The sequence below is a fragment of the Schistocerca nitens genome, chromosome 1 (genome assembly GCF_023898315.1).
Source record: "Schistocerca nitens isolate TAMUIC-IGC-003100 chromosome 1, iqSchNite1.1, whole genome shotgun sequence".
Lineage (NCBI taxonomy): Eukaryota > Metazoa > Arthropoda > Insecta > Orthoptera > Acrididae > Schistocerca > Schistocerca nitens.
Window position 1 is genome coordinate 26,582,018 of NC_064614.1, and position 24,543 is coordinate 26,606,560.

General features: G+C 44.5%; 1 protein-coding gene across 1 annotated transcript in view; it reads right to left on the reverse strand.

Moving 5' to 3' along the window:
- The window catches only part of LOC126258469 (Down syndrome cell adhesion molecule-like protein Dscam2), a 687,321-nt gene that overhangs the window by 77,475 nt on the left and 585,303 nt on the right, over positions 1-24,543 (reverse strand). The window contains exon 4 of the mRNA XM_049955646.1: positions 5,883-6,044. Within this exon, the coding sequence (XP_049811603.1) occupies positions 5,883-6,044 (162 nt within the window). The remainder of the gene's footprint in view (positions 1-5,882; positions 6,045-24,543) is intronic.

Consider the following 24,543-nt stretch of genomic DNA (forward strand, 5'->3'; position numbering starts at 1 on the left):
CCGTACTCCGGCTCTAGACATCTGTCCAACGCGCGTACATGATGCCGCCGAAAATTGTACTCTCTACTGCGAGAGCGTTAACACCACACTTCTCCACACTACGAGCGCCGGAATCCGTCTCCCACTCTTTCTGCGCGCTCTGCGCAACAACTACCTACCCAAAGATTTTACAACGCACAAGCACTGCTATTATCGTTGCTAGTCGATGCAAATAATAATTCCTTTGGTTTTTCTCAGAGTTTATAAGTTTCACGGAAAAAGACAGACAAATACAATGAAACGTCAACGGACTTCTACCTAAATGTACACATACAGTGAAGCAATGTCCTTACTTATCAAAAGAAAGCATTTAAATTACAAATATTTACATGTTGTTGTTGTTGTTGTGGTCTTCAGTCCTGAGACTGGTTTGATGCAGCTCTCCATGGTACTCTATCCTGTGCAAGCTTCTTCATCTCCGAGTACCTACTGCAACATACATCCTTCTGAATCTGCTTGATGTATTCATCTCTTGGTCTCCCTCTACGATTTTTACCCTCCACGCTGCCCTCCAGTACTAAATTGGTGATCCCTTGATGCCTCAGAACATGTCCTACCAACCGATCCCTTCTCCTAGTCAAGTTGTGCTACAAAATCCTCTTTTCCCCAATTTTATTCAATACCTCATCATCAGTTATGTGATCTACCCATCTAATTTTTAGCATTCTTCTGTAGCACCACATTTCGAAAGCTTCTATTCTCTTCTTGTCTAAACTATTTATCGTCCATGTTTCACTTCCATACGTGGCTACACTCCATACAAATACTTTCAGAAATGACTTCCTCACACTTAAATCTATACTCGATGTTAACAAATTTCTCTTCTTCATAAATGCTTTCCTTGCCATTGCCAGTCTACATTTGATATTCTGTCTACTTCGACCATTATCACTTACTTTGCTCCCCAAATAGCAAACCTCCCTTACTACTTTAAGTGTGTCATTTCCTAATCTAATACCCTCAGCATCTCCCGACTTAATTCGACTACATTCAGTTATCCTTGTTTTGCTTTTGTTGATGTTCATGTTGTATCTTCCTTTCAAGACGCTATCCATTCCGTTCAACTGCACTTCCAAGTTCTTTGCTATCTCTGACGGAATTAAAATGTCATCGGCGAACCTCAAAGTTTTTATTTCTTCTCCATGGATTTTAATACCTATTCCGAATTTTTCTTTTGTTTCCTTCACTGCTTGCTCAATATACAGATTGAATAACATCGGGGAGAGGCTACAACCCTGTCTCACACCCTTCCCAACCACTGCTACCCTTTAATGTCCCTCGACTCTTATAACTGCCATCTGGTTTCTGTACAAATTGTAAATAGCTCCCTGTATTTTACCCCGCCACCTTCAGAATCTGAAAGAGAGTATTCCAATCAACATTGTCAAAAGCTTTCTCTAAGTCTACAAATGCTAGAAACGTAGGTTTGCCTTTTCTTAATCTAGCTTCTAAGATAAGTCGTAGGGTCAGTATTGCCTCACGTGTTCAAATATTTCTACGGAATCCAAACTGATCTTCCCCGAGATCGGCTTCTACTAGTATTTCAATTCGTCTGTAATGAATTCGCGTTAGTATTTTGCAGCCGTGACTTATTAAACTGATAATTCGCTAATTTTCACACCTGTCAACACCTGCTTTCTTTGGGATTGGAATTATTATATTCTTCTTGAAGTCTGAGGGTATTTCACCTGTCTCATACATCTTGCTCACCAGATGGTAGAGTTTTGTCAGGGTTGGCTCTCTCAAGGCTATCAGTAGTTCTAATGGAATGTTGTCTACTCCCTCCGGCCTTGTTTCGACTTAGGTCTTTCAGTGCTGTGTCAAACTGTTCACGCTGTATCATATCTCCCATTTAATCTTCATTTACATCCTCTTCCATTTCCATAATATTGTCCTCAAATACATCGCCCTTGTATAGACCCTCTATATACTCCTTCCACCTTTCTGCTTTCCCTTCTTTGCTTATTATATATTTACATACAATTAGAAAAAAAGTTATATATCGGTAGTATGTGTCATGTATCCTGCATTTTCGGTGTTACAAAGTATCTACACCGAAGATAGCGTGGTCACGCGACTACAGCCCGTGAAGCGTGCGTCGTTATGACCTGGACTAAACATTTTTGTGACTACGGCGTCACACCCAGGGCCGCTGTTTGAAATTCCCGCCGCGTTCTGCGACTGAGCAGACCGCGGCTGTCCGCCAGCGGCGAAAGAGGGCCACGTGGTGGATGAGGCGAGGCAGTTCGGCGCTCAGCAAGGAGTCAGCTGATGGCAATTCCGGCCGTCGTCCAGGAAGGAATGAACGTAAACTGCACTCTGACTTGAGGTGAACGGAGGATGCGTGCGGGAATTGGCTGTGAGGATGTGGACGCATGAGGGTAAATTGTCGGTACAGAAGACAGGGCAGAATGACGTTGGAATGAGTTGGAGTGAAACGTATCATTTGGTGCAAACAGCTAGGAATTAAATATTGTGTCTTCCGTAAGTACTCTACCGTGAGTACTAAATTTCTAACTTAATGAACATTTTGTCCTAGGCTCTGAGAGTCTTGTGAATTCGATGTACGAGGCCTGTTCAGAAAGTAAGCTCCGATTGATTGCCAAATTGAAACCACAGTGAACATCAGAAATGTTTTACTTGTAACAATTAGCTACACCTTTCAGCTACTTCTCTACGTAGTCGCCGTTCTGACTTAGACTTTTGTCATAGCGTTGTACCAACTTTTCAATAGCCTCATCATAGAAGGCAGCCGCCAGTGCTTTCCGCCAATTCTCCACGCTGGCCTACACCTCGTTGTCTGTGTCAAAATGTTGTCGTCAAAGACAGCGGTTCATGTGACCAGAGATGAAACTCAGGGGGAGACAATTGCGGACTGTATTGTGGGTAATCTAACATTTCCATTTGCAAACGATGCAGGAGCATCTTCATTGCCCCTGCAGAATGCGGCTGAGAATTGTCTTGAAGACGAAACAGCACGACAGTTATGTAATGTTAGCTGCATAGCTTCAGGCGAAATTTCTCACCAGGCCCTCGTACTTGGCGGCAGACACTATTTTCTAGACATCTTTACGCACTCACTGCGAGCTCAGAAATGAGAAGAGCGACGTGATGCTAACTGGGGTTATACTAGAGACACTACCCAACACATCTGTGCAAAGCTTTATCGGATTTTCATAGTCGTTTCCATTTCGCGACCGATCGAAGCTTACTTTCTGAACGCCCCTCGTATATTATGAACTTGTCTGTTGCAATGGTTCGATTGTTCTCAAATTGTACGGCTTTCTTGCCGCTGGTGTTGAACGGTACCTCTGTTTCTACATCCAAGGAAAAAAGAACCTTTCATTCAATGGAAAATAAAAGTGAAGCCCTTACGATACTTGTCAGTTGCGCCGAAGCAGTGGTCTGATGGAAAGAGCTTTCTAGTTAAGTCATCAAGCTGAAGTGGTCTTTTCATGTGTCAGTTACGGACTACTTACAGTTGTTTATCTCTTGGCGTATGGTAGCTACCTAAGAAGTTACACTTATACATGTCCTTGTGTTCTTGGTGGTTGGGTGAAGCTAAATACGTTAAACTGGGTTACTACTGTTGTAGAATTCCCCCGTGAAGAGGTCCGATCAAGAAATTTGTGATTTTACGTTGCCGTAGCACATGACTTGGCTTGGGTGGTTAGGGCTTATTTGACGTGTTTACTGTTCGGCCGATCAGGGATCAGAGTTCAAAATGGTTCAAATGGCTCTGAGCACTATGGGACTTAACATCTGAGGTTATCAGTCCTCTAGAACTTAGGACCATTTAAACCTAACTAAGCTAAGGACATCACACACATCCATGCCCAAGGCGTTACTCGAACCTGCGACCATAGCGGTCACGCGGTTCCAGACTGAACCGCCTAGAACCGCTCGGCCACACCGGCCAGCGGATCAGAGTGTAATTAGAAACATTGGTAGAGGTCGCTGTGTTAGCGATAAATGAAATTCGGACCAAATCACTGCTGTCGGCTTTTCAAATGGTTCAAATGGCTCTGAGCACTATGGGACTCAACTGCTGTGGTCATAAGTCCCCTAGAACTTAGAACTACTTAAACCTAACTAACCTAAGGACAGCACACAACACCCAGCCATCACGAGGCAGAGAAAATCCCTGACCCCGCCGGGAATCGAACCCGGGAACCCGGGCGTGGGAAGCGAGAACGCTACCGCACGACCACGAGATGCGGGCGCTGTCGGCTTTTCATTTGTAACCGTTTTCCTTCTAGTTTGGCAACAATCGATGAAAATCTGAGCTGTCGAATGTGAAATGACCTTTTATTGGCATCAGGAACCATTTTTAACAGGCTTCGGAAAAATATGCGAAGTTGAGTTGACAAGGTAAGTTGAAACTGTTGTAAGGAAAGCTGTTAGGAACCAAATAGTATGGTTACAGGCGTTGAACTGTGACTGTGCGCATGTACTGTAATGTTTTTGGAATTGATGTCTGATGTTGCTAAATCCTAGTGCCTGTTAGTTTCTAACAAGGAAAACTAGCGACTGATATTTCATTCGCATTCTAGATATTCATTGATATTATGTATTTTATTTCTTATTTTTAAATTATTCCAACTTTTCAAATTTGAAAACAAGTCACTGATATTTTTTAATTGCTATCCTGAAATTTCATTCACATTATATATTTTCTTTTTTTTTTTTAAAATTATTGCAACTATTTCAGATTCGATGATAACAGTAGCGTATTGTGTCTGTGCCTCACGCCTTCGTGGAAGGTAAGGTTGTCAAAAGAAAATAAATGAAAATAATGTATGTATTGTTCTCTCTACCTACCACCACTCCATCACAACCATAGGTGGAAGCACAAGCGGCCAAAGACACTACTAGCTAGGGCATAGCCACCTATGCTAAACTCGCATACACAAACAAGCGACAAACGTCGGCAAGCCCCTGCATATCAGCAACACTGACTGGTAACTACCAGCTGCTATTAGAGCCGACCAACAGGCCACAGCAGGGACACCGACGAGCTCGCCCACTGACGCACAAACAAACCGCCCACATCACCCTACACTGTGCTTCCGATATATGACCTATCGGACACAAAAACGATAGTAAACCTAACTGTCGCAGGTTGCTGACGGTGAACGAGAGCTCTACACCGGCACCCAACAGCAGCCTCCGCGCAGCACAACCGCACAACGTCAAAGGTATCGACATGCATGATACCCACTACTAACAAAGCCTACCCTTGTACTACCTATCGCAGGCAGGAAGACATCCCCTACTGCTCTTACCACCCGACCTAACTACCGCAGAGGTTTTTTTCCCTTGGCTCTTGCCTTGGCACATTTTTTCCTCTGCCCTTCAAACCGCTACCCTTCGTTCGACTTCGATCCAATCTATCTCCAGATGAGCGCGTAGTAATGGTTAACCTTAACCAGACGTACGCAAACGTCGCAGCACCCACATCCTGCGACACCTCACTTTAGTGAATACTAACCCTTTTGCAGAGATGGCAGTAGACCTATTGAGTTGGCCACCATGCAGGTGTGGGCGTGGAGCGGCTCCACCTCTTTTTAAAACAAAAAGCACCACTCTATGCACTGTAACCCCGTCCTTGCCACAGATTTTGCCCCAGACGAAAACGACACGTGTCGTCCAAACTCGACACTTTGTCATGTGACCGTGCTGTGCGCAGCATACAATAAAAATGCAATTTTACTCGACAATGTCTGATTACTTTTCGCGGGCAGGAGATTCGAGTGAGGTGACAACAAACGCTGGGCACAGTGTTTACTTCTGTGTTAAGGTTACGATGAACAGAGTGTAGATGGGCAGTAGTTCTAACTGACCTGCATCGTGGCTGCCCGGCAGGATGATGGTGTCGTCCCGGAACCAGGAGGAGACGGAGACGTCGTCCCGGACGAAGGGCGGGATGACGCAGCGCAGCACCGCCGTGTTGCCCAGCAGCGCATGCGCGCGGTACACCTGCACCTCGTAGTCCTGCCGCACCACTGCAACAGAAGACGGAGTACCGAGTTATGGCCGAAACGTCGCGGAGTTAGCATCGTGCATTATCAATTTTTACTCATGGCAGTGGGACATGAACTTTTAATGGATTGGATTGGATTGTTTGAGGGAAGAGACCAAACAGCGAGGTCATCGGTCTCATCGGATTAGGGAAGGACGGGGAAGAAAGTCGGCCGTGCCCTTTCAATGGAACCAGCCCGGCATTTGCCTGGAGTGAGTTAGGGAAATCACGGAAAACCTAAATCAGGATGGCCGGACGCGGGATTGAACCGTCGTCCTCCCGAATGCGAGCAGAGTTAGCGATGATTTTAGATGGCATCGGTTCTTGTAGTAAGTAATGGAATGCTGTACTGTACGAGGTGTGTGAGAAAGGTAGTGAGACTGACAGCACAGTGAGCCACCACCTGTTGGTTTAAAACACTTTTTAAAGATAGCGTCAAAAACGTAATTTCATCACTGCACTCATACGAGGCTTGGAGGGATTAGTTCAGGGAAGCTATCCTTCCATAAAACGTATTACGTCTCTGTTAATGAGAGCTGGTTCTGACTACGAATGAATGTTAGCAATGTCGGACATGAGTGTCACTTAAATGGCTAGGCCGCTGCATGGCGCACGAGTCCAGTTGATGGTTGCTGTCGAACGTCTTCCAGCAAACAAAAATTTGATTTTCAGTATTTCATGTAATAACTGACCGAATTTAAAATTGTGGTATGCTGTCATACTCCCACTCGTTAAGAGGGACAGTCAAGTATTAAAGTTAGAAATTGTTCATATATCTTGAGGCAGCGTGTCACAGCGCGCAAATTATCCAGAATATACTCTTCATTACGTGAGAGTGTGAGCGCTTTGAGTCTTGCAACAAACTTTATACATAATTTCAAACCTTTCTGAATCTTTCTTTGGCTGACACCTCCCAAAAAATAATGAAACGAAGGAAGGTGGTTGCTTATCTAACGAATTCCAGTTGAAACAAAAATTTGATTCGCATTATTTCATATACTTCTTGAACGATTCAGGAAAAATTGGAATGCTGTCTTAATCTACCCTACCTGTTTCGGTTTCAACTTTTTCATTGGTCTGTGACTGAGAAGTCAGAAACTAATAAAACCAATATAATTAAAGTTTTGCATTTTAAATCATTACAGGCTCCACATGCTGAATGTCAAATATGTAATACGTTAACTCACTTGTAAAGCAATCGGGCGTGTGATTTTTTTAAATTTATGTGAGTTCGATTCTTTAAAGAATTCGGGGTGAAGGGATTACAGGTAGTTTCTAAACAGGAAATCGTAAGACTCCTGCGATGAGCAGTGATAGAGTGACTTGTGGAATAAGTATGGGTAAAAGACGATTATGAAAATAGACGCATAATTTCAAGTAATTTTACATTGTTACGGAAAGAACCAATTTTTATTACGCAGAAATGTGGGCTATGATGAGCAACGAGCCTTTTGTCGGAAGCAATCGATAATGTGTAGCTCCAGTGACAAAAAGGGCGCATATTTCAACAGAATTACGTAACAGACAAATTTTTGAGACCGTTTACATAACTGCACTGCACACAGGGCTGTCCTGTATGTAATGTGAATACATAATGATAGAAGTTCATTACCAAACTTTCAGTAGTATACCAACTGACATGAAACAGTCATCTTCGATTTATCATAGTGATGAGAAACGTATTATTTGTTGATAGATACTCAAAAATATTTCGTCCTGTAGAAACAGATCCAAAATAATATCTGTGTTAAAAATAGGAGCACTTCATTGCCTCTGTGATGAATACAAGGAACTTACGTCTGACGTAAGCATTTAAATTGGGAATTGTTCAGTATTCCTTTTTTTCCTATAGGCTAACTCAGTTTCAATAACTCTTTCTCATAACTCCGACGAGAGTGGTTTTCTATTCCCTTAGAATAGTCGCATTACGTGTGTGAGATACAACTTTATGGGAATAAAGAACCGAAAGAAATCTAAAAGGGAAAACAGAAATTCATGACGTCTTGTGAAAGTTGAAAAAATCGTTAGTAACTATAATTTTTAATAGCCTTAAGGTATTTATTTGATGTTCTTGCACTCTCTGATGTCACAAACCATAATAATGTGGGGCCATTTACTTCAGACGCAAATGACACAGGTAACATGTGATGTTAATTCATGAACAGCATGAAGATCATCATTGAATAAGTTATCAAAAAGTAAAATGTATTTCTGTGTGTGTGTTTTGTCAATTGAGGACAAAATACGTGCTACACTGCAGTGTAAATTTTCAACAACTTTTTCAGATCCACTTGAAGTAATTTTCGTTTCCAAAATCTTATTTCTAGGTCCATTTATAATTGAATTTTATTACTGTAATTTTCTTAAAACGTAGATAAATGAGGAAATGTTCGTTTTATAATCAAGAGGCAAATTTTTGCCTCATCAACTCTTCCTGGTTTTAATTTCCAATCATTTCTCACCCCATTCCAACTAAATGTGATGATGGTTGACAAAAGTAGGCCCTGGCAGTCCGCTTCTCCGTTGCATATCCATGACAAGTAATTTTAAATTAACACCTTTCTGTATAACTTGATTGTTGTTATTATGCTATTATTATTGTCCTTATTCACTCTGTTTCATTGTTATTCATTTAAAGCAGTAACATAACTTGTGACTGATCTACTATGTTACGGTTCTGCTATAGCTAAAATGAAAAAAAATTAATGAAAGCAAGCTCCTTTGTTGTATTGATAGTTAACAATTTTGATTAGGATTAAATGTTGATAATAGGTGACTGTGAAACTGTCTAGCTGCGTCTTAAGTTTATTCTCAAATATCATGAGACAAGATGTTGTAATTATTTGAAAGCAGAATAGTCAGTTCCACCACTTTTTACACCAGAATTTCTTGTCCATTTGCGTTATAATTTCTCCATTCCGCGGGAGCACGTATTGGACAAGTTATTTGCGCACACCAATATTACTTGTACTACACTGTACGTTTTCTGATGAAGTTTGACTCCGAACAGAATAACAATGCATAACACAATTGACGCGGCTGAGACGGCCGAAGTGGCCGTGCGGTTCTAGGCGCCGCGTCGCAGGTTCGAATCCTGCCTTGGGCATGGATGTGTGTGATGTCCTTAGGTTAGTTAGGTTTAACTAGTTCTAAGTTCTAGGGGACTAATGACCTCAGAAGTTGAGTCCCATAGTGCTCAGAGCCATTTGAACCATTTTGACACGGCTGATTATCCTTCGTCAGTTGATAAATCAGAATCATTAATAAGGAAAGTAACTACGTTCCGGAAATCACGACAGGTGACGTGTAGGGAATTATTCGATGTCTTTCAATAGAAATGATTAACGCCGAAGGAAATGTAAGATAAAAGGAATCAGCAAAATTACTAAATGCCTGTGGCGAAAGAACTCCCAGGACTGCACAGATCTATAGTTACTGTATGTCTTTCCTAACAGGGTAGCGTCCATAACGTACAAGATTTTCACTAAAATTATCACCATGAAAACAGGTAAAACATTAGGTGAGGAGACATCAGGGTGTAGAAATTGGTTTAGCTTTAGGGAGGTACGGAAACTCAAGAACAAAATTAAAGATAAGGTGACGAGTATCAACTACTACTGTGTTTGAGATACAAAAATTCTTAGGAAGATTTTGTCTTTATTTCAATAAAATCTGATTAAACAGTGCAAAGGGATCAACACGTTGATTCAATCTGTGTCAACAACTCTGAAAATCATACATAATAAAACTAAAACCACGTAAAATCAATATATCGTATTGAAAACTGAGTGTTATCCAGTGTCACGTGGAAAGTTGCATGCAGGAAATCCCTAGGAAAGACAGGGAGTCATACAAATTCCTAAGAAGCCTTTGTCTTATGTAAGGTCAATAAGTGGATCTAAATCATATATCCAGTCGCTCAGTGAAAGAAATATTAAATAAAGAAATATTAAATTAGATCTACATCTCTACTCCGCAAGCCACCCTATGGTGTGTAGCAAAGGGTACTTTCTGTACCACTGTCGTTCTTCGTGTGAGCTTGATTCTCTCTAATAGGACCTCCATGGTCACATGTAGGATGTCATTTGACTTTTATAGGAACGTACGCTCTTGGAATTTTAACCGTGAACCACATCGTGATGCAGTACGCCTCGCTTGTGGTGTGTGCCATGGACTTGGGTAAGCATCCCCGTAACGATTTCGAGCTCACCAAATGAACCAGTGCCGAAAAGCGCAGCTCTTCTTTGGATTTTCTGTGTTTCCTCTGTCAATCCTGTAAGGTTCAATCCCAGACGAACAATATTCGAGTAGTCGTTGCATGAAGGTTTTGTAAGCTTCTTCTTTCGTGGGTGGATAGCACTTCCGCATCCTTCCATCCATGGAATCTGCTTTACGTGCGATTTGGGTTACACGGTCGCACATCACACTTTAATCCGCTCCAAATGCGTAATACGGCGATTAAATTAAAATTCCTGCGACGGAATGAACGCCTGGAGCAACCGAATACAACAGTCAGTGCCCAGTACAACATGCGCTCTGAGTATTCATTCCCCCTTCTCTGTTACAAAAGATAGTGTGTAACTATTCCAATTTGTACTTGGAAATGCAAGGCATGTGATGCGCCTATTTTTACTCTGCCACATCTGTAATCGTCCAGCCACACGATGTCTTGTAAAGATGTCCTTGCTCCTGCACTGGGGTAACAAACACCCATGTCGCGAACCCATTGTTATTGCCGTGAGGCTGTGAAATTTTGCTAGTCAGTTTGCTAAGGCCAACTACGCTGCTAAATGAATATCCAAAGTTAATGGGGATGCCTATGGCTATTTTTTTTCCTTATAACACAAGGAGCAGCTAAAGAACAAAAACTGCTGACCACATATGAGGTGCGACAATAAATTAATGAGAATGATTTTCTTTAGAAGATGTGGCAACTCTGCAGGCTTGTGTAGGCGCAATATCTTTGACCTTGGTCTATAAGCTGCTTCTAGTCCAAGCGGTACATCGATGCAACTGCTCAGTCATGACTTGTGCTGTAATAAGTTAACACGTGTTTGTGTCTCTCGTTACGGAAATGGATCCGCATAATATTGCGCAACGGTATGCCATCTCTTTTTGCGTTAAATTGGGTGCAAACGCGACGAAGGCTTTTGGAGAGGATACGCGCATGAGAACGATACATCGATATGGGCACAGCAAAGCAGACTGCCCCGTCAGACATGATACTGGCGTTAATTGGGTCAAAGTTGTAGCTCAGTGATTAAGAAAGAAATTTTCGACTTTCTTGTTTAGTGTGTTTCATTAATTCGCGCTAGAATAACAATGTGTGTGAAGTCCTTAGGTTAGTTAGGTTTAAGTACGAGGGTTGCCCAGTAAATAATGCCCCATATTTTTTTTCTCCGAAATAAAAAATATTAGAAATGTGAAACTTTAGGTGCGATTATTTGAAGTTTCCCGCGTGTGTACGCAAAGTTTCAATTTCCTCCGACAGAGAGCGGTGGTGTAGGAATGTTCTAAAATGGCGTCTGCAAGTGACATCCGTCAGAAACAACGTGCAGTGATTGAATTTCTCGTAGCAGAGGAAGAAACCGTGGGCAATATCCATAAACGCTTGTGCAACGTCTACGGAACATCTGCAGTCGATAGGAGTACTGTTGGTCGCTGGGCACAGAGGGTGAAAGCATCAGAGGGCGGTGCTGCGGAGCTCCGAGATTTGCCGCGGTCGGGAAGGCCTCCCACGGCTGTCACGCCTGACATGTTGCAGCGGGCTGATGTTCTCATTCGACGGGATCGACGCATTACGACTCGACAATTGGCACTGGAGTTGTCAGTAAGCAAAGGAAGTGTGGATGTGATTATCAATCAGCTTGGATACTCAAAAGTGTGTGCAAGATGGGTTCCTCGGTGTCTTACTGTCGATCACAAATCCCAAAGAAAAGACATTTCTTTCGATTTGTTGCGACGCTTTCACGTTGACGGGGAGGCCTTTTTGTCACGGATTGTGACAGGTGATGAAACTTGGGTGCATCATTTTGAGCCCGAAACAAAAAGACAATCGATGGAATGGCGTCATGCTTATTCTCCACAGAAGAAAAAATTCAAAACAGGTCCTTCAGCCGGAAAAGTCATGATGACTGTGTTTTGGGATTGCGAGGGCGTAATTCTCATTGATGTGATGCCAAAAGGCAGTACCATTAATTCAGAGGCTTATGTCAAAACATTAGACAAACTTAAGCAGCGCTTCCGGCGCCTTGGGCGTCATGTCAACCCACAGGATGTTTTGATTCAGCATGATAACGCTCGTCCTCACACAAGTTTGAGGACTTGTGAACACATCGCGAAACTGGGTTGGATAGTGTTACCCCATCCACCCTACAGCCCCGATTTGGCTCCTTCAGACTTTCACTTGTTTGGGCCAATGAAGAATTTCATTCGTGGAAGACGTTTTGCCGATGACGAAGAAGTGATTCACGAAGTGACAACCTGGCTCCGTAGGCAGAGTAAAGATTTTTACCGGCAGGGAATACACGCTCTTGTGTCTCGCTGGAAAAAGGCCGTCGAACTTGAAGGAGATTATGTGGAAAAATAAAGCAAGTAGACAAAACATCAGTCTTTCACATATGTAAATTTGATTGTTGTGGAATAAATACTTCTGGAGAAAAAAAATATGGGGCATTATTTACTGGGCAACCCTCGTAGTTGAAAGTCTAGGGGACTGATGACCTCAGATGTTAAGTCCCACAGTGCTTAGAGCCATTTTTGACCATTCATCTCTTCACTCTTTCGGGCACTGGTCAGCAAGTTTCTGAAGGCAACTGGACTGTTGTAATTGCTGTAATTGCTCCAGTCTCGACTGAAATGTTCTGCTTCAGCTGCTGAAGAGTACGAAGACTGCAACGATACACCTGAGACGTAATCGCACCCTGACAGACCAGGAGATCTGGGTGACGAGGTAGGGCCGCCAGCAGACTAACCTCTGCTAACAACTCTGTTAGGCGTGGAGATGGTGTAAACGTGCTCCAAGGTTCGGTCGGCTGTTGCTCCATCCTGTTGGAAGTAAGCGTAGGTCTTTTCCTCTTCCGTTAATGCTGCCACAGCACACCGAGCGCGGTGGCGCAGTGGTTAGCACACTGGTCTCGCATTCGGGAGGACGACGGTTCATCGTGATTTAGGTTTTCGGTGATTTCCCCGAATCGCTTCAGGTAATTGCAGGAAGGGCACGGCCGGCTTCCTTACCTAATCCTATGGGACCGATGACCTCGGTGTTTGGTACTCTCCCTCAAACCAACGAACCAATGCTGCCGCGCAAGGTATCCATTCGTCTGGTCCATTTTCATTTGCCCCACCCTGTTGATACTCTTATTTAAGCGTTTCCTGACAGAAAATTAAAATTTGTAGAAATTGTATGATTATTTGAGATGTGTTTTTAATTTCACTAGTGATGCTACAAGTAGTTTGAAGCATTCTAGCTCAAACAGTTTCTCCTTTTCGTGTACAGTCACCTAGAATTGTGGATACAACCTGTCTGCTAACGAAACGCACCAATTGCCAACGCATTTAACCTACATCAGCGCTGCCCACATCTCTGTCATCCGCTCGGATACGCGCATGAGAACGAGACATCGATATGGAGACAGCAAAACAGAATGTCCTGTCAGACATGATACTGGCGTTAATTGGGTCAAAGTTGTAGCTCAGTGATTAAGAAAGAAATTTTCACTTTCTGGTTTAGTGTGTTTCATTGATTCGCGCTAGAATAACAATAAAATGCCGGCCGCGGTGGCAGAGCGGTTCTAGGCGCTTCAGTTCGGAACAACGCGGCTGCTACGGTCGCAGTTTCGAATCCTGCCTCGGGCTTGGACGTGTGTGATGTCCTAAGTCTAGGGGACTGTGGACCTCCGATATTAAGTCCCATAGTGCCTAGAGCCATTATGAACAATAAATACCGAATATATAAGTAAGGCAAACTTCAGTGGTCTTGGGCAATGCAGCCGCTGACCGTTGGGAGAGCATATGTTTGTTTACACACGTGTTCTGTTTAGGTGAACACCGAATTACTGTCCATAGGGACAACTACTCCCGTAATGTTGTTGTTCAACTACACAAGGCTTTCTCTGAATTGAAGCAGAGTGAAAATCTCATTCTGGAAACCTTCTCTGAATTGTCGTTTATTTCAAAATGTTCAATGTGTGTGAAATCTTATGGGAGTCAACTGCTAAGGTCATCAGTCCCTTAGCCTACACACTACTTAACCTAAATTATCCTAACGACAAACACGCACACCTATGCCCGAGTGACGACTCGAACCTCCGCCGGGACCAGCCGCACAGTCCATGACTGCAGCGCCTAAGACCGCTCGGCTAATCCCGCGCGGCTGTCTTTTATTTACACGGCAGATTGTTCCAACTGAAACGTGAGAAAAGCATAAGCAGTCATTGAAGGAGTACGAAATTTTCATATCCCGTCTACATTTTCTGCTTGCTTCATCCACCGTAGCGACTCCGTCCAATCCCTCCGTTGGCAGAAATCTGCAGAAGACGGTAGCCGTCCGCCAAATAGCGTAATTGCTTCAACACCTGATCTCCAGCCTTTGAGGTATTACTATATCGTAGCGAAGTAGTACCAGGAATTCCAGTGTTACATACGATCGAGTTGTGTAGGTATGTGAACAAAGCGTAAGTTAGCGATAGACATCCGTTCGTTAGTTTATGATGCTACTTGGACGAAATGACACATTGGAAGCGCACTGTGACGTCGCAGGCGTTTACACTCGGGGGTCAATGGAAAGGCTTCTTTCCTTATACAGGAACACGAGCAGTAAGAGAACTCTGTGCCTGCGCCATTGGCAGGTGCCTATCTCACCATACCCCCGGTTCGGTCCTGCTTCGTTGCACCTAAACCAAGCGAGCAGCTAGCCGGAGACTCCTTTTTGCAGGAGGTGCAGAGTAATATCCTAAAAAGGGCTCGCGAGCCGTAGCAGTTAATACCGGGAGTCTCAGGACACAACGCGTAGCGGCGCTGGTGGCGAGGGCAGAGGTGGCGGCCAGCCAAGCCGCCGCCCGCGTCCGACCATTCAACGTGACAGGTGTCTCCCCTCTCCGCATTTTTGAGCCGGCGCTAAGCTCGGCATAAACCTGGCACCGAGTACGGTTTTATCCCCTCCGCTATGAGTGACGTCCAATAATTTTTTTGCCGGTGCGACTGACGTAGAGAATATCGCCCCATACGTAATTCTGCCGTCTGCAGGCGAGATTCAGGACGTCACGAGCGTGATAAGCCCCTCCGGCATCCGTTATGTTTTTTCCGTTTCGCTTTTTATCGATATAGGCAGTAGTGCTGCTTCCTCTGTTAGGAGATAATGTTTTAAATTTTGTTTTGGTCCCAGTTGAGTAAATGAGTTGTCGATTTACGTAGCCGGAATCTACAGACTAAATAATATGAACAGTAGTAGTAATGGGATGGTTGTGTTTGACGGTCAACAACGCAGGTACGTCACGTGTCGCGCTGTGTTCGGTAAGGACTGTGCTTCAGTGCAGGTTGTTTACTAGTAGTGCACACTTCGTATTTGCATTCAGAGGCCGACGTCGACGTGCAATGAAAGACCTAACAGAGTTCCTAAGAAGGCAGATTGTGGTGGTCTGAATAGCTGGGGCATCAGTAACCAAGACAGCAAACTTATTGAATGTTTCAAGAGCAACTGTTTCAACAGTCATGACAGCCTACACAAAACACGGAAAGATATAATCGTGTAATACATCTACATTTATACTCCGTAAGCCACCCAACGGTGTGTGGCGGAGGGCACTTTACGTGCCACTGTTATTACCTCCCTTTCCTGTTTCAGTCGCGTATGGTTCGCGCGAAGAACGACTGCCGGATAGACTCCGAGCGCGCTCGAATCTCTCTAATTTTACATTCGTGATCTCCTCGGGAGGTACAAGTAGGGGGAAGCAATATATTCGATACCTCATCCAGAAACGCACCCTCTCGAAACCAGGATAGCAAGCTACACCGCGATGCAGAGCTCCTCTCTTGCAGAGTCTGCCACTTGAGTTTGCTAAACATCTTCGTAACGCTATCGCGCTTACATATAACCCTGTGACGAAACGCGCCGCTCTTCTTTGGATCTTCTCTATCTCCTCCGTCAACCCGATCTGGTACGGATCCCACACTGATGAGCAATACTCAAGTATATGTCGAACGAGTGTTTTGTAAGCCACCTCCTTTGTTGATGGACTACATTTTCTAAGGACTCTCCCAATGAATCTCAAACTGGCACCCGCCTTACCAACAATTAATTTTATATGATCATTCCACTTCAAATCGTTCCGTACGCATACTCCCAGATATTTTACAGAAGAAACTGCTACCAGTGTTTGTTCCGCTATCATATAATCATACAATAAAGGCTCCTATCTATCTATTCGCAATACATTACATCTGTCTATGTTAAGAGTCAGTTGCCACTCCCTGCACCAAGTGCCTATCCGCTGCAGATCTTCCTGCATTTCGCTACAATTTTCTAATGCTGCAACTTCTCTGTATACTACAGCATCATCTGCGAAAAGCCGCATGGAACTTCCGACACTATCTACTAGGTCATTTATATATATTGTGAAAAGCAATGGTCCCATAACACTCCCCTGTGGCACGCCAGAGGTTACTTTAACGTCTGTAGACGTCTCTCCATTGAGAACAACATGCTGTGTTCTGTTTGCTAAAAACTCTTCAATCCAGCCACACATCTGGTCTGATATTCCGTAGGCTCTTACTTTGTTTATCAGGCGACAGTGCGGAGCTGTATCGAACGCCTTCCGGAAGTCAAGGAAAATGGCATCTACCTGGGATCCTGGGAGCAAATCAGAACAAAATGACAGAGTTCGTCATACGATAACACGAATTGTGTCAAAACAACACAAAAGTACGGAAGGTTAACCGACTGCAAAGCTCAACAGTCATCTTCGAGACCAGGTAGCTATTGTCACTGTCCGCCGAGAACTCCGTAAAACGAATACTCATGGACGAGCTGCTATACCGAAACAATTAGTGTCGACAACTAACGCAAAGAAGTGTAAAAATTGGTGTCAGGAGCATAAATCCTGGACAGATGACCAGTGGAAACACGTCATATGGTCCAACGAGTCAACGTTTTCGTTATTTCCAACATCGTGTCGGGTTTACGTCTGGAGAACGCCTAAATAAGCCTATAATCCAGATTGCTTGATTCCAACGGTTAAGCATGGAGGTGGAAGTGTGATGATGTGGGCAGCCAATCATGGTATTCTGCTCGTCCCATCATTACTCTCAGCCGTGTTACAGCCATCGATTAGGTGAACATTTTAGGTGATCAGGTGCACCACATGATTCAAATGTTGTGATGCCATATTTCATGACGATAATGCACCCATTCACACAGCCAGGACAGTACAATCATGGTGTGAGGAGCATGCAAGTGAACTGCATTTTCTTCCCTGGCCAGCACAGTCCCTAGAGTTGAACATTATCGGACCTTCGTGGGCGGTACTGGAGCGCAGACGCCGGGGCAGATTTCCTCCTCCATCATCACAACAGGAGTTAGAAGAGGTTCTGAACGAAGAGTGGAATACGTTCCACTGGAGACTACACAATCATTATATGCCAGTATCCCAAGAAGAATCGCAGCTATATTATCGGCAAATGGGGGTTCAACCCATTATTAATAAGCCATTCCTAAGTAAGTACAGATGTCACTTTATTTTGCCTATCCGCTGTACATGCTACACAGGGTGTTTCAAAAACGGAAGGCTTAGTTACGAATAAATCCTGCCACTCTATGGCCATGGTGCAACACCCTTAGTGATATATTTTCAGTAAGGAAGCAATCTAGGTTGCAATGACAGAAGAAACCTTATTAATGCGTTCTATCTTTTACCGGTATCTTCAGAATCAAGTCACGGGGAAAAATACATAAAAACAGATGAGGGGTCTGGTTCTATCTAGCTTGACAATGTGGTAAAAAAACTTGTGGATTGGTTGGTGAATAAGTGCCTACCGTTTTTACGTAAGTTTAATACAACAGATACACATAACAGAGATTTTAGTCATCAATAATGCATCCCCCTTCACTAATTACAAGTCTGCCAGCGATGTGGCAACTTTACGATTCCTTTTTTTTTTTCTCTCTCTCTCTTTATTGTTATTTTCAAACCTGTTAACAGGCAGGCCAGCAGCAGCATGCCTACGCCGCTCTTTGGCCTCAGAGAACACACAAGATACAAATGAAGACATCGAGAGAAAAAACATGGGGGACATAGAAACGGAGACAAACACTTTTTAAAATACATGGAGCCGTTGACGGGCGTAGAGTCCAAGATAAAATTTGTTCAGACACTTGGACAGAGACGAATATTGTTACACGTGAACCCAGGTGCACAAAAACGAATAACACTGAACCACTTAAGCACAAAACGACGACACACACAGAACACAGGGCGTTGATCGCCGGCGCGCGAATGTTCACTAACCGTGTACGAGTCCGGGGACCTGCCAAGAGAGGAGGAGGGGAGGTGGGAGAGGGCGAGGGGAGAGCAGATGCCAAGGGCAGGGGAGATAGGGGGAAGGGAGGAAGGGGGAGGGAGGGGACGGGGGAAAAGGAAAGAGAAGGGAAGGGAAGAGAAGGGAGGGAGGGTGCCTAAAGGAAAGGACACAGGAAGTGGGGAGGGGAGGATCAAAGTTGATAGGAGGGGTAGATGGAGGGGAGGAGGACATCATCAGGGAGGGGGAGCTGGCGGAAGCCACCTTGGGAGAGGGTAAGGAGGGTGGAGAGATGGAGACCGGGTGGGACGTGGGAATACAGGCGCAGCAGCGGGCGGGGGTGGGAGAGGATGGGTGAGACAAGCGGCTGAGGAGGATCGAGTTTGCAGGAGGTGTACAGGATCCGTATACTTTCAAGGAAGAGGAGGAGGTGGCGGAAGGGGATAAGATCATACAGGATCCGCGTGGGGGAGGGGAGACGGATGTGATAAGCGAGGCGGAGAGCATGGCGTTCAAGGATTTGGAGGAATCTATAAAAGGTAGGGGAGGCGGAGATCCAGGCCAGATGGGCGTAACAAAGGATAGGGCGGATGAGGGATTTATAGGCGTGGAGGATGGTGGAGGGGTCCAGACCCCACGTACGGCCGGAAAGGAGCTTGAGGAGATGGGGTCGGGAGTGTGCCTTGGCTTGGATTGTCCGGAGATGGGGAGTCCAGGAGAGGCGACGGTCGAGGGTGACGCCAAGGTACTTTTACGATTCCGCGACTATAAAAATCGCATGGTTTTGAAGCGAAGAACACGACGAGCCATTTTCGGAGCGCAAATTCGTCCGTAAAGAAAGGTTGTTCGACAGAGAGCGGAAAAGGAGAAAATCAGAGGGCGCTTGATCAGGTGAATAAGACGGGTACAGAATGACTGCCCAACCCAGCTCCTATATCTCACGAAATAAGCATCAAACGAAAAAATTATAAAGAACGAAACTCGTCTAGCTTGAAGGGCTTGATGGCGCTATGGTTGGCCCTCTAGATGGCGCTGCCATAGTCAAACGGATATCAACAGCGTTTTATTAAATACGGACCCCCATTTTGGATTACATATTCGTGCAGTACGTAAAGAAATATGAACGTTTTAGTTGAACCACTTTTTTCGCTTTGTGATAGATGGCGCTGTAATAGGTACAAACATATTGTAACGCCGGAAATGCATATCCTTCTATTTCCATGTATTGTACTATAGATTTTTCCTTATTTTGTTACCTGAAGATATGACATTTCTGTGTTGTTTTACTATATATATATATATGTGTGCATTTATGTCGATGTATAATTGGTTTGTTTTGTAAATACTATTTGTATTTTTACGCTGGGTCTTGCCTAGGGAAAACTATGCTATCGAACGAATACATCGATAGGTCGTGTGGAGAACCAAAGTGCTTAGGATCTTTGGTAGTGTTAACTCTGCCGCGTGGAGCGCGGGCAGAGCAGAGAGAGTCTGGCTGGGGTAGGGCGGTGGAGCAGGTGTGTTGTGTGACCCTCCCGCGAGTTGCCGTGCTTTCGGGGTTTGGCAACATGTCATTGCGCTCGACTTGCTACGATAGTTTCTGACACGGTGTCGCGGACGGGAAGCATTAGCTGCCGCACATCAAGAACCCGTTTCGCCTGGTGACCGTGTCGAGAAGGAGGCGCGCCAACATCCAGCTTCTGCAACAGCGACGGCCGACAATGAGTGACTGTCGTCACCTCCTCGATCGACGGCTTCAAACCTCAATCAACCAACAAGGAAGACTGGAAGCACGTAAAGTTCTAGAACTGTATGGCAGCCCTCAGCTTTTAAAATTGTTGCATCACAAAATTACAGCAACTTAGCATGAACCTTTGTTGCTCATTGTCCCAATTGCATTACCAAGCAGGTTCCCTTCCATTTCCGAAATGAACCCGAGTGTTGTTGAAATTCAGACGCCAGCATTAAAGTAATATCATTCCATTTCACTGCTATAATTTCAAAGGTCAGTTAAAGTATTCATAGCTGGCTACATTATTTAGATTACACAAGCACAAATTAAGAGTGCGAATTTTGTTAGCATATTTTAGCTTACCTGTGACTGCAGCTCAGCTTGGTACGTACTAAATGTTACTATTGTTAATTCTTCAGAATCATTTAATTCAAGTTCAAAGTTAAATCTCTTATTTCTAAATTGCGTAGATCCAAGTAGCTTTTGAAATGATTGTTGAGGTAGCCCAAGACTAACCTTATTTTACTGAATTTCGTAGTGCTTCAGAAACAAATCTCACTATTAATTTCAGTCACTAAATTAACTTTCAATTTTCCGGTTTTATTAATTTTTTTGCTAAATTAAGTCAGAGTGTAGCGAAATTTATTACTTCTGACAAACTTTCAGTTTTCACAGAACACGTGTCAACCTTCAATTGCCACGCTTTTAGTGCTAATTATATGTGCAATAACCTTTCTTTTTCAGTTATTATAGTAGTTATCCATAGGAGTGGCGACCGTAATTTTCCCCAAATCTCAAATATCTAATTAACGCCAATTAATTGTTAACGTGACGATCGCACATTGACTTTCTTTATTAATTTTACCCTTTTCTCAAACTTAATTTCCACCAATTTCATTTGCATTTTCCTTTCATTTAGATGTAATCCTTTCCTACCTCTTTACCGACAGATTAACTTCGGTGACGAATGCTTTTCCCAAATTTTCATTAGGTACACGCGGTTTAATTTTTCACTGTCATTAAGGTCGATAAGTGAGGGGGAGGTTACAATATGGCTTACAATTTTAGACGAACAGTTGGTAACCTTTGTGAATTTATCATTTCTGAGAACGCATGCTGTTACAGCGTGATTACCTGTAAATACCACATTAATGCAATAAATGCTCAAAATGATGTCCGTCAACCTCAATGCATTTGGCAATACGTGTAACTACATTCCTCTCAACAGCGAGTAGTTAACCCTCCATAATGTTCGCACATGCATTGACAATGCGGTGACGCATTTTGTCAGGCGTTGTCGGTGGATCACGATAGCAAATCCTTCAACTTTCTCTACAGAAAGAAATCTGGGGACGTCAGATCCGGTGAACGTGCGGGCCATAGTATGGTGCTTCGACGACCAATCTACCTGTCATGAAATATGCTATTCAATCCCGCTTCAACCGCACGCGAGCTATGTTCCGGACATCCATCATGTTGGAAGTACATCGCCATTCTGTCATGCAGTGAAACATCTTGTGGTAACATCGGCAGAACATTACGTAGGAAATCAGCATACATTGCACCATTTAGGTTGGCATCGATAAAATGGGGACCAATTATCCTTCCTCAAATAATGCCGCACTATTACGCTTCGTCACTAAATAGAACGCGTGCAAAAAATCTGTCATCCTCCCGTAATTTCTCTTGTGCCCAGTGGCAGAACTGTAGACGACGTTAAAAGTCGTCGCCATGCAATTCCTGGTGGATAGAAATATGGTACGTGTGCAATCGATGTTAATGTAGCATTCTCAACACCGACGTTTTTGAGATTCCCGAATCTCGCGCAATTTGTCTGCTACTGATGTGCGGATTAGCTGCGACGCAGCTAAAACACCTACTAGGGCATCGTCATTTGTTGCAGGTCGTGGTTCACGTTTCACATGTGGCTTAACACTTCCTATTTCCTTAAATAACGTAACTATCCGGCGAACGGTCCGGACACGTGGATGATGTCGTCCAGGATACCGAGCAGCATACATAGCACACACCCGTTGGGCATTTTGATCACAATAGCCATACATCAACACGATATCGACCTTTTCCGCAACTGGTAAACGGTCCATTTTAACACGGATAATGTATCACTAAGCAAATACCGTCCGCACTGGCGGAATGTTACGTGATACCACGTACTTGTATGTTTGTGACTGTTAGAGCGCCATCTATCATAAAGCGAAAAAACTGGTCCAACTAAAACATTCATATTTCTTTACGTACTACATGAATATGTAATTAAAATGGGGGTACCTATTTAAAGAAAACAAAAAAAACAAAAAAAACGTAGTTGATATCCGTTTGACCTATGGCAGTTCCATCTAGAGGGCCAACCATAGCGCCGTCTGGTTTCCCCTTTCAAGCTAGACGAGTTTCGTTCTTTGTAGTTTTTTCGTTTGATGCTTATTTCGTGAGATATTTGGCCCGGTCACTGTCAATGGATCACCCTGTATAAGACACGTCTGATTACGTTGGATGAAGTATTTATGCTTCAAGCAAGAGCTGGTAAGCGACAGCAATGGAGAGCTCCATCTATCTAACCCACTGATTGATCTCAGTTACAACAACGCAGTATAAAACATTAGGGAATATCTCACCTCTTTTTCTTAGCGTGGTGACGCTCTATTAATTTAGCTTTAAAGCAGTAGTAATAAGTTTTCTCTTTGATATTGCCCTGTGACAGCACCCACAATTGATTCAAGTACGTGTAGATCAAACACAGGGCGATTCAGAGTAATAGGATATTGAATCAGATGGTTCAAATGGCTCTGAGCACTGTGGGACTCAACTTCTGAGGTCATTAGTCCCCTAGAACCTGGAACTAGTTAAGGACATCGCACATATCCATGCCCGAGGCAGGATTCGAACCTGCGACCGTAGCGCTCTCGCGGTTCCACACTGCATTGCCTAGAACCGCACGGCCACTACGGCCGGCGGGTAGTTATACATTACACGTATGGTAACATGGTACATAGTTCCACATAAGCAATTACCAACGTTAATATCTAAATGGAATGGACTAATTTTAATAATTTTAGACGAGATGCTGTACAATCAAAATAGTGTGTGTTTTTCGATGCAAGCTGACCGTTCAACTAAACATTAGGATTTACGTAGGAATATTTATATACACTCCTGGAAACGGAAAAAAAAACACATTGACACCGGTGTGTCAGACCCACCATACTTGCTCCGGACACTGCGAGAGGGCTGTACAAGCAATGATCACACGCACGGCACAGCGGACACACCAGGAACCGCGGTGTTGGCCGTCGAATGGCGCTAGCTGCGCAGCATTTGTGCACCGCCGCCGTCAGTGTCAGCCAGTTTGCCGTGGTATACGGAGCTCCATCGCAGTCCTTAACACTGGTAGCATGCCGCGACAGCGTGGACGTGAACCGTATGTGCAGTTGACGGACTTTGAGCGAGGGCGTATAGTGGGCATGCGGGAGGCCGGGTGGACGTACCGCCGAATTGCTCAACACGTGGGGCGTGAGGTCTCCACAGTACATCGATGTTGTCGCCAGTGGTCGGCGGAAGGTGCACGTGCCCGTCGACCTGGGACCGGACCGCAGCGACGCACGGATGCACGCCAAGACCGTAGGATCCTACGCAGTGCCGTAGGGGACCGCACCGCCACTTCCCAGCAAATTAGGGACACTGTTGCTCCTGGGGTATCGGCGAGGACCATTCGCAACCGTCTCCATGAAGCTGGGCTACGGTCCCGCACACCGTTAGGCCGTCTTCCGCTCACGCCCCAACATCGTGCAGCCCGCCTCCAGTGGTGTCGCGACAGGCGTGAATGGAGGGACGAATGGAGACGTGTCGTCTTCAGCGATGAGAGTCGCTTCTGCCTTGGTGCCAATGATGGTCGTATGCGTGTTTGGCGCCGTGCAGGTGAGCGCCACAATCAGGACTGCATACGACCGAGGCACACAGGGCCAACACCCGGCATCATGGAGTGGGGAGCGATCTCCTACACTGGCCGTACACCACTGGTGATCGTCGAGGGGACACTGAATAGTGCACGGTACATCCAAACCGTCATCGAACCCATCGTTCTACCATTCCTAGACCGGCAAGGGAACTTGCTGTTCCAACAGGACAATGCACGTCCGCATGTATCCCGTGCCACCCAACGTGCTCTAGAAGGTGTAAGTCAACTACCCTGGCCAGCAAGATCTCCGGATCTGTCCCCCAT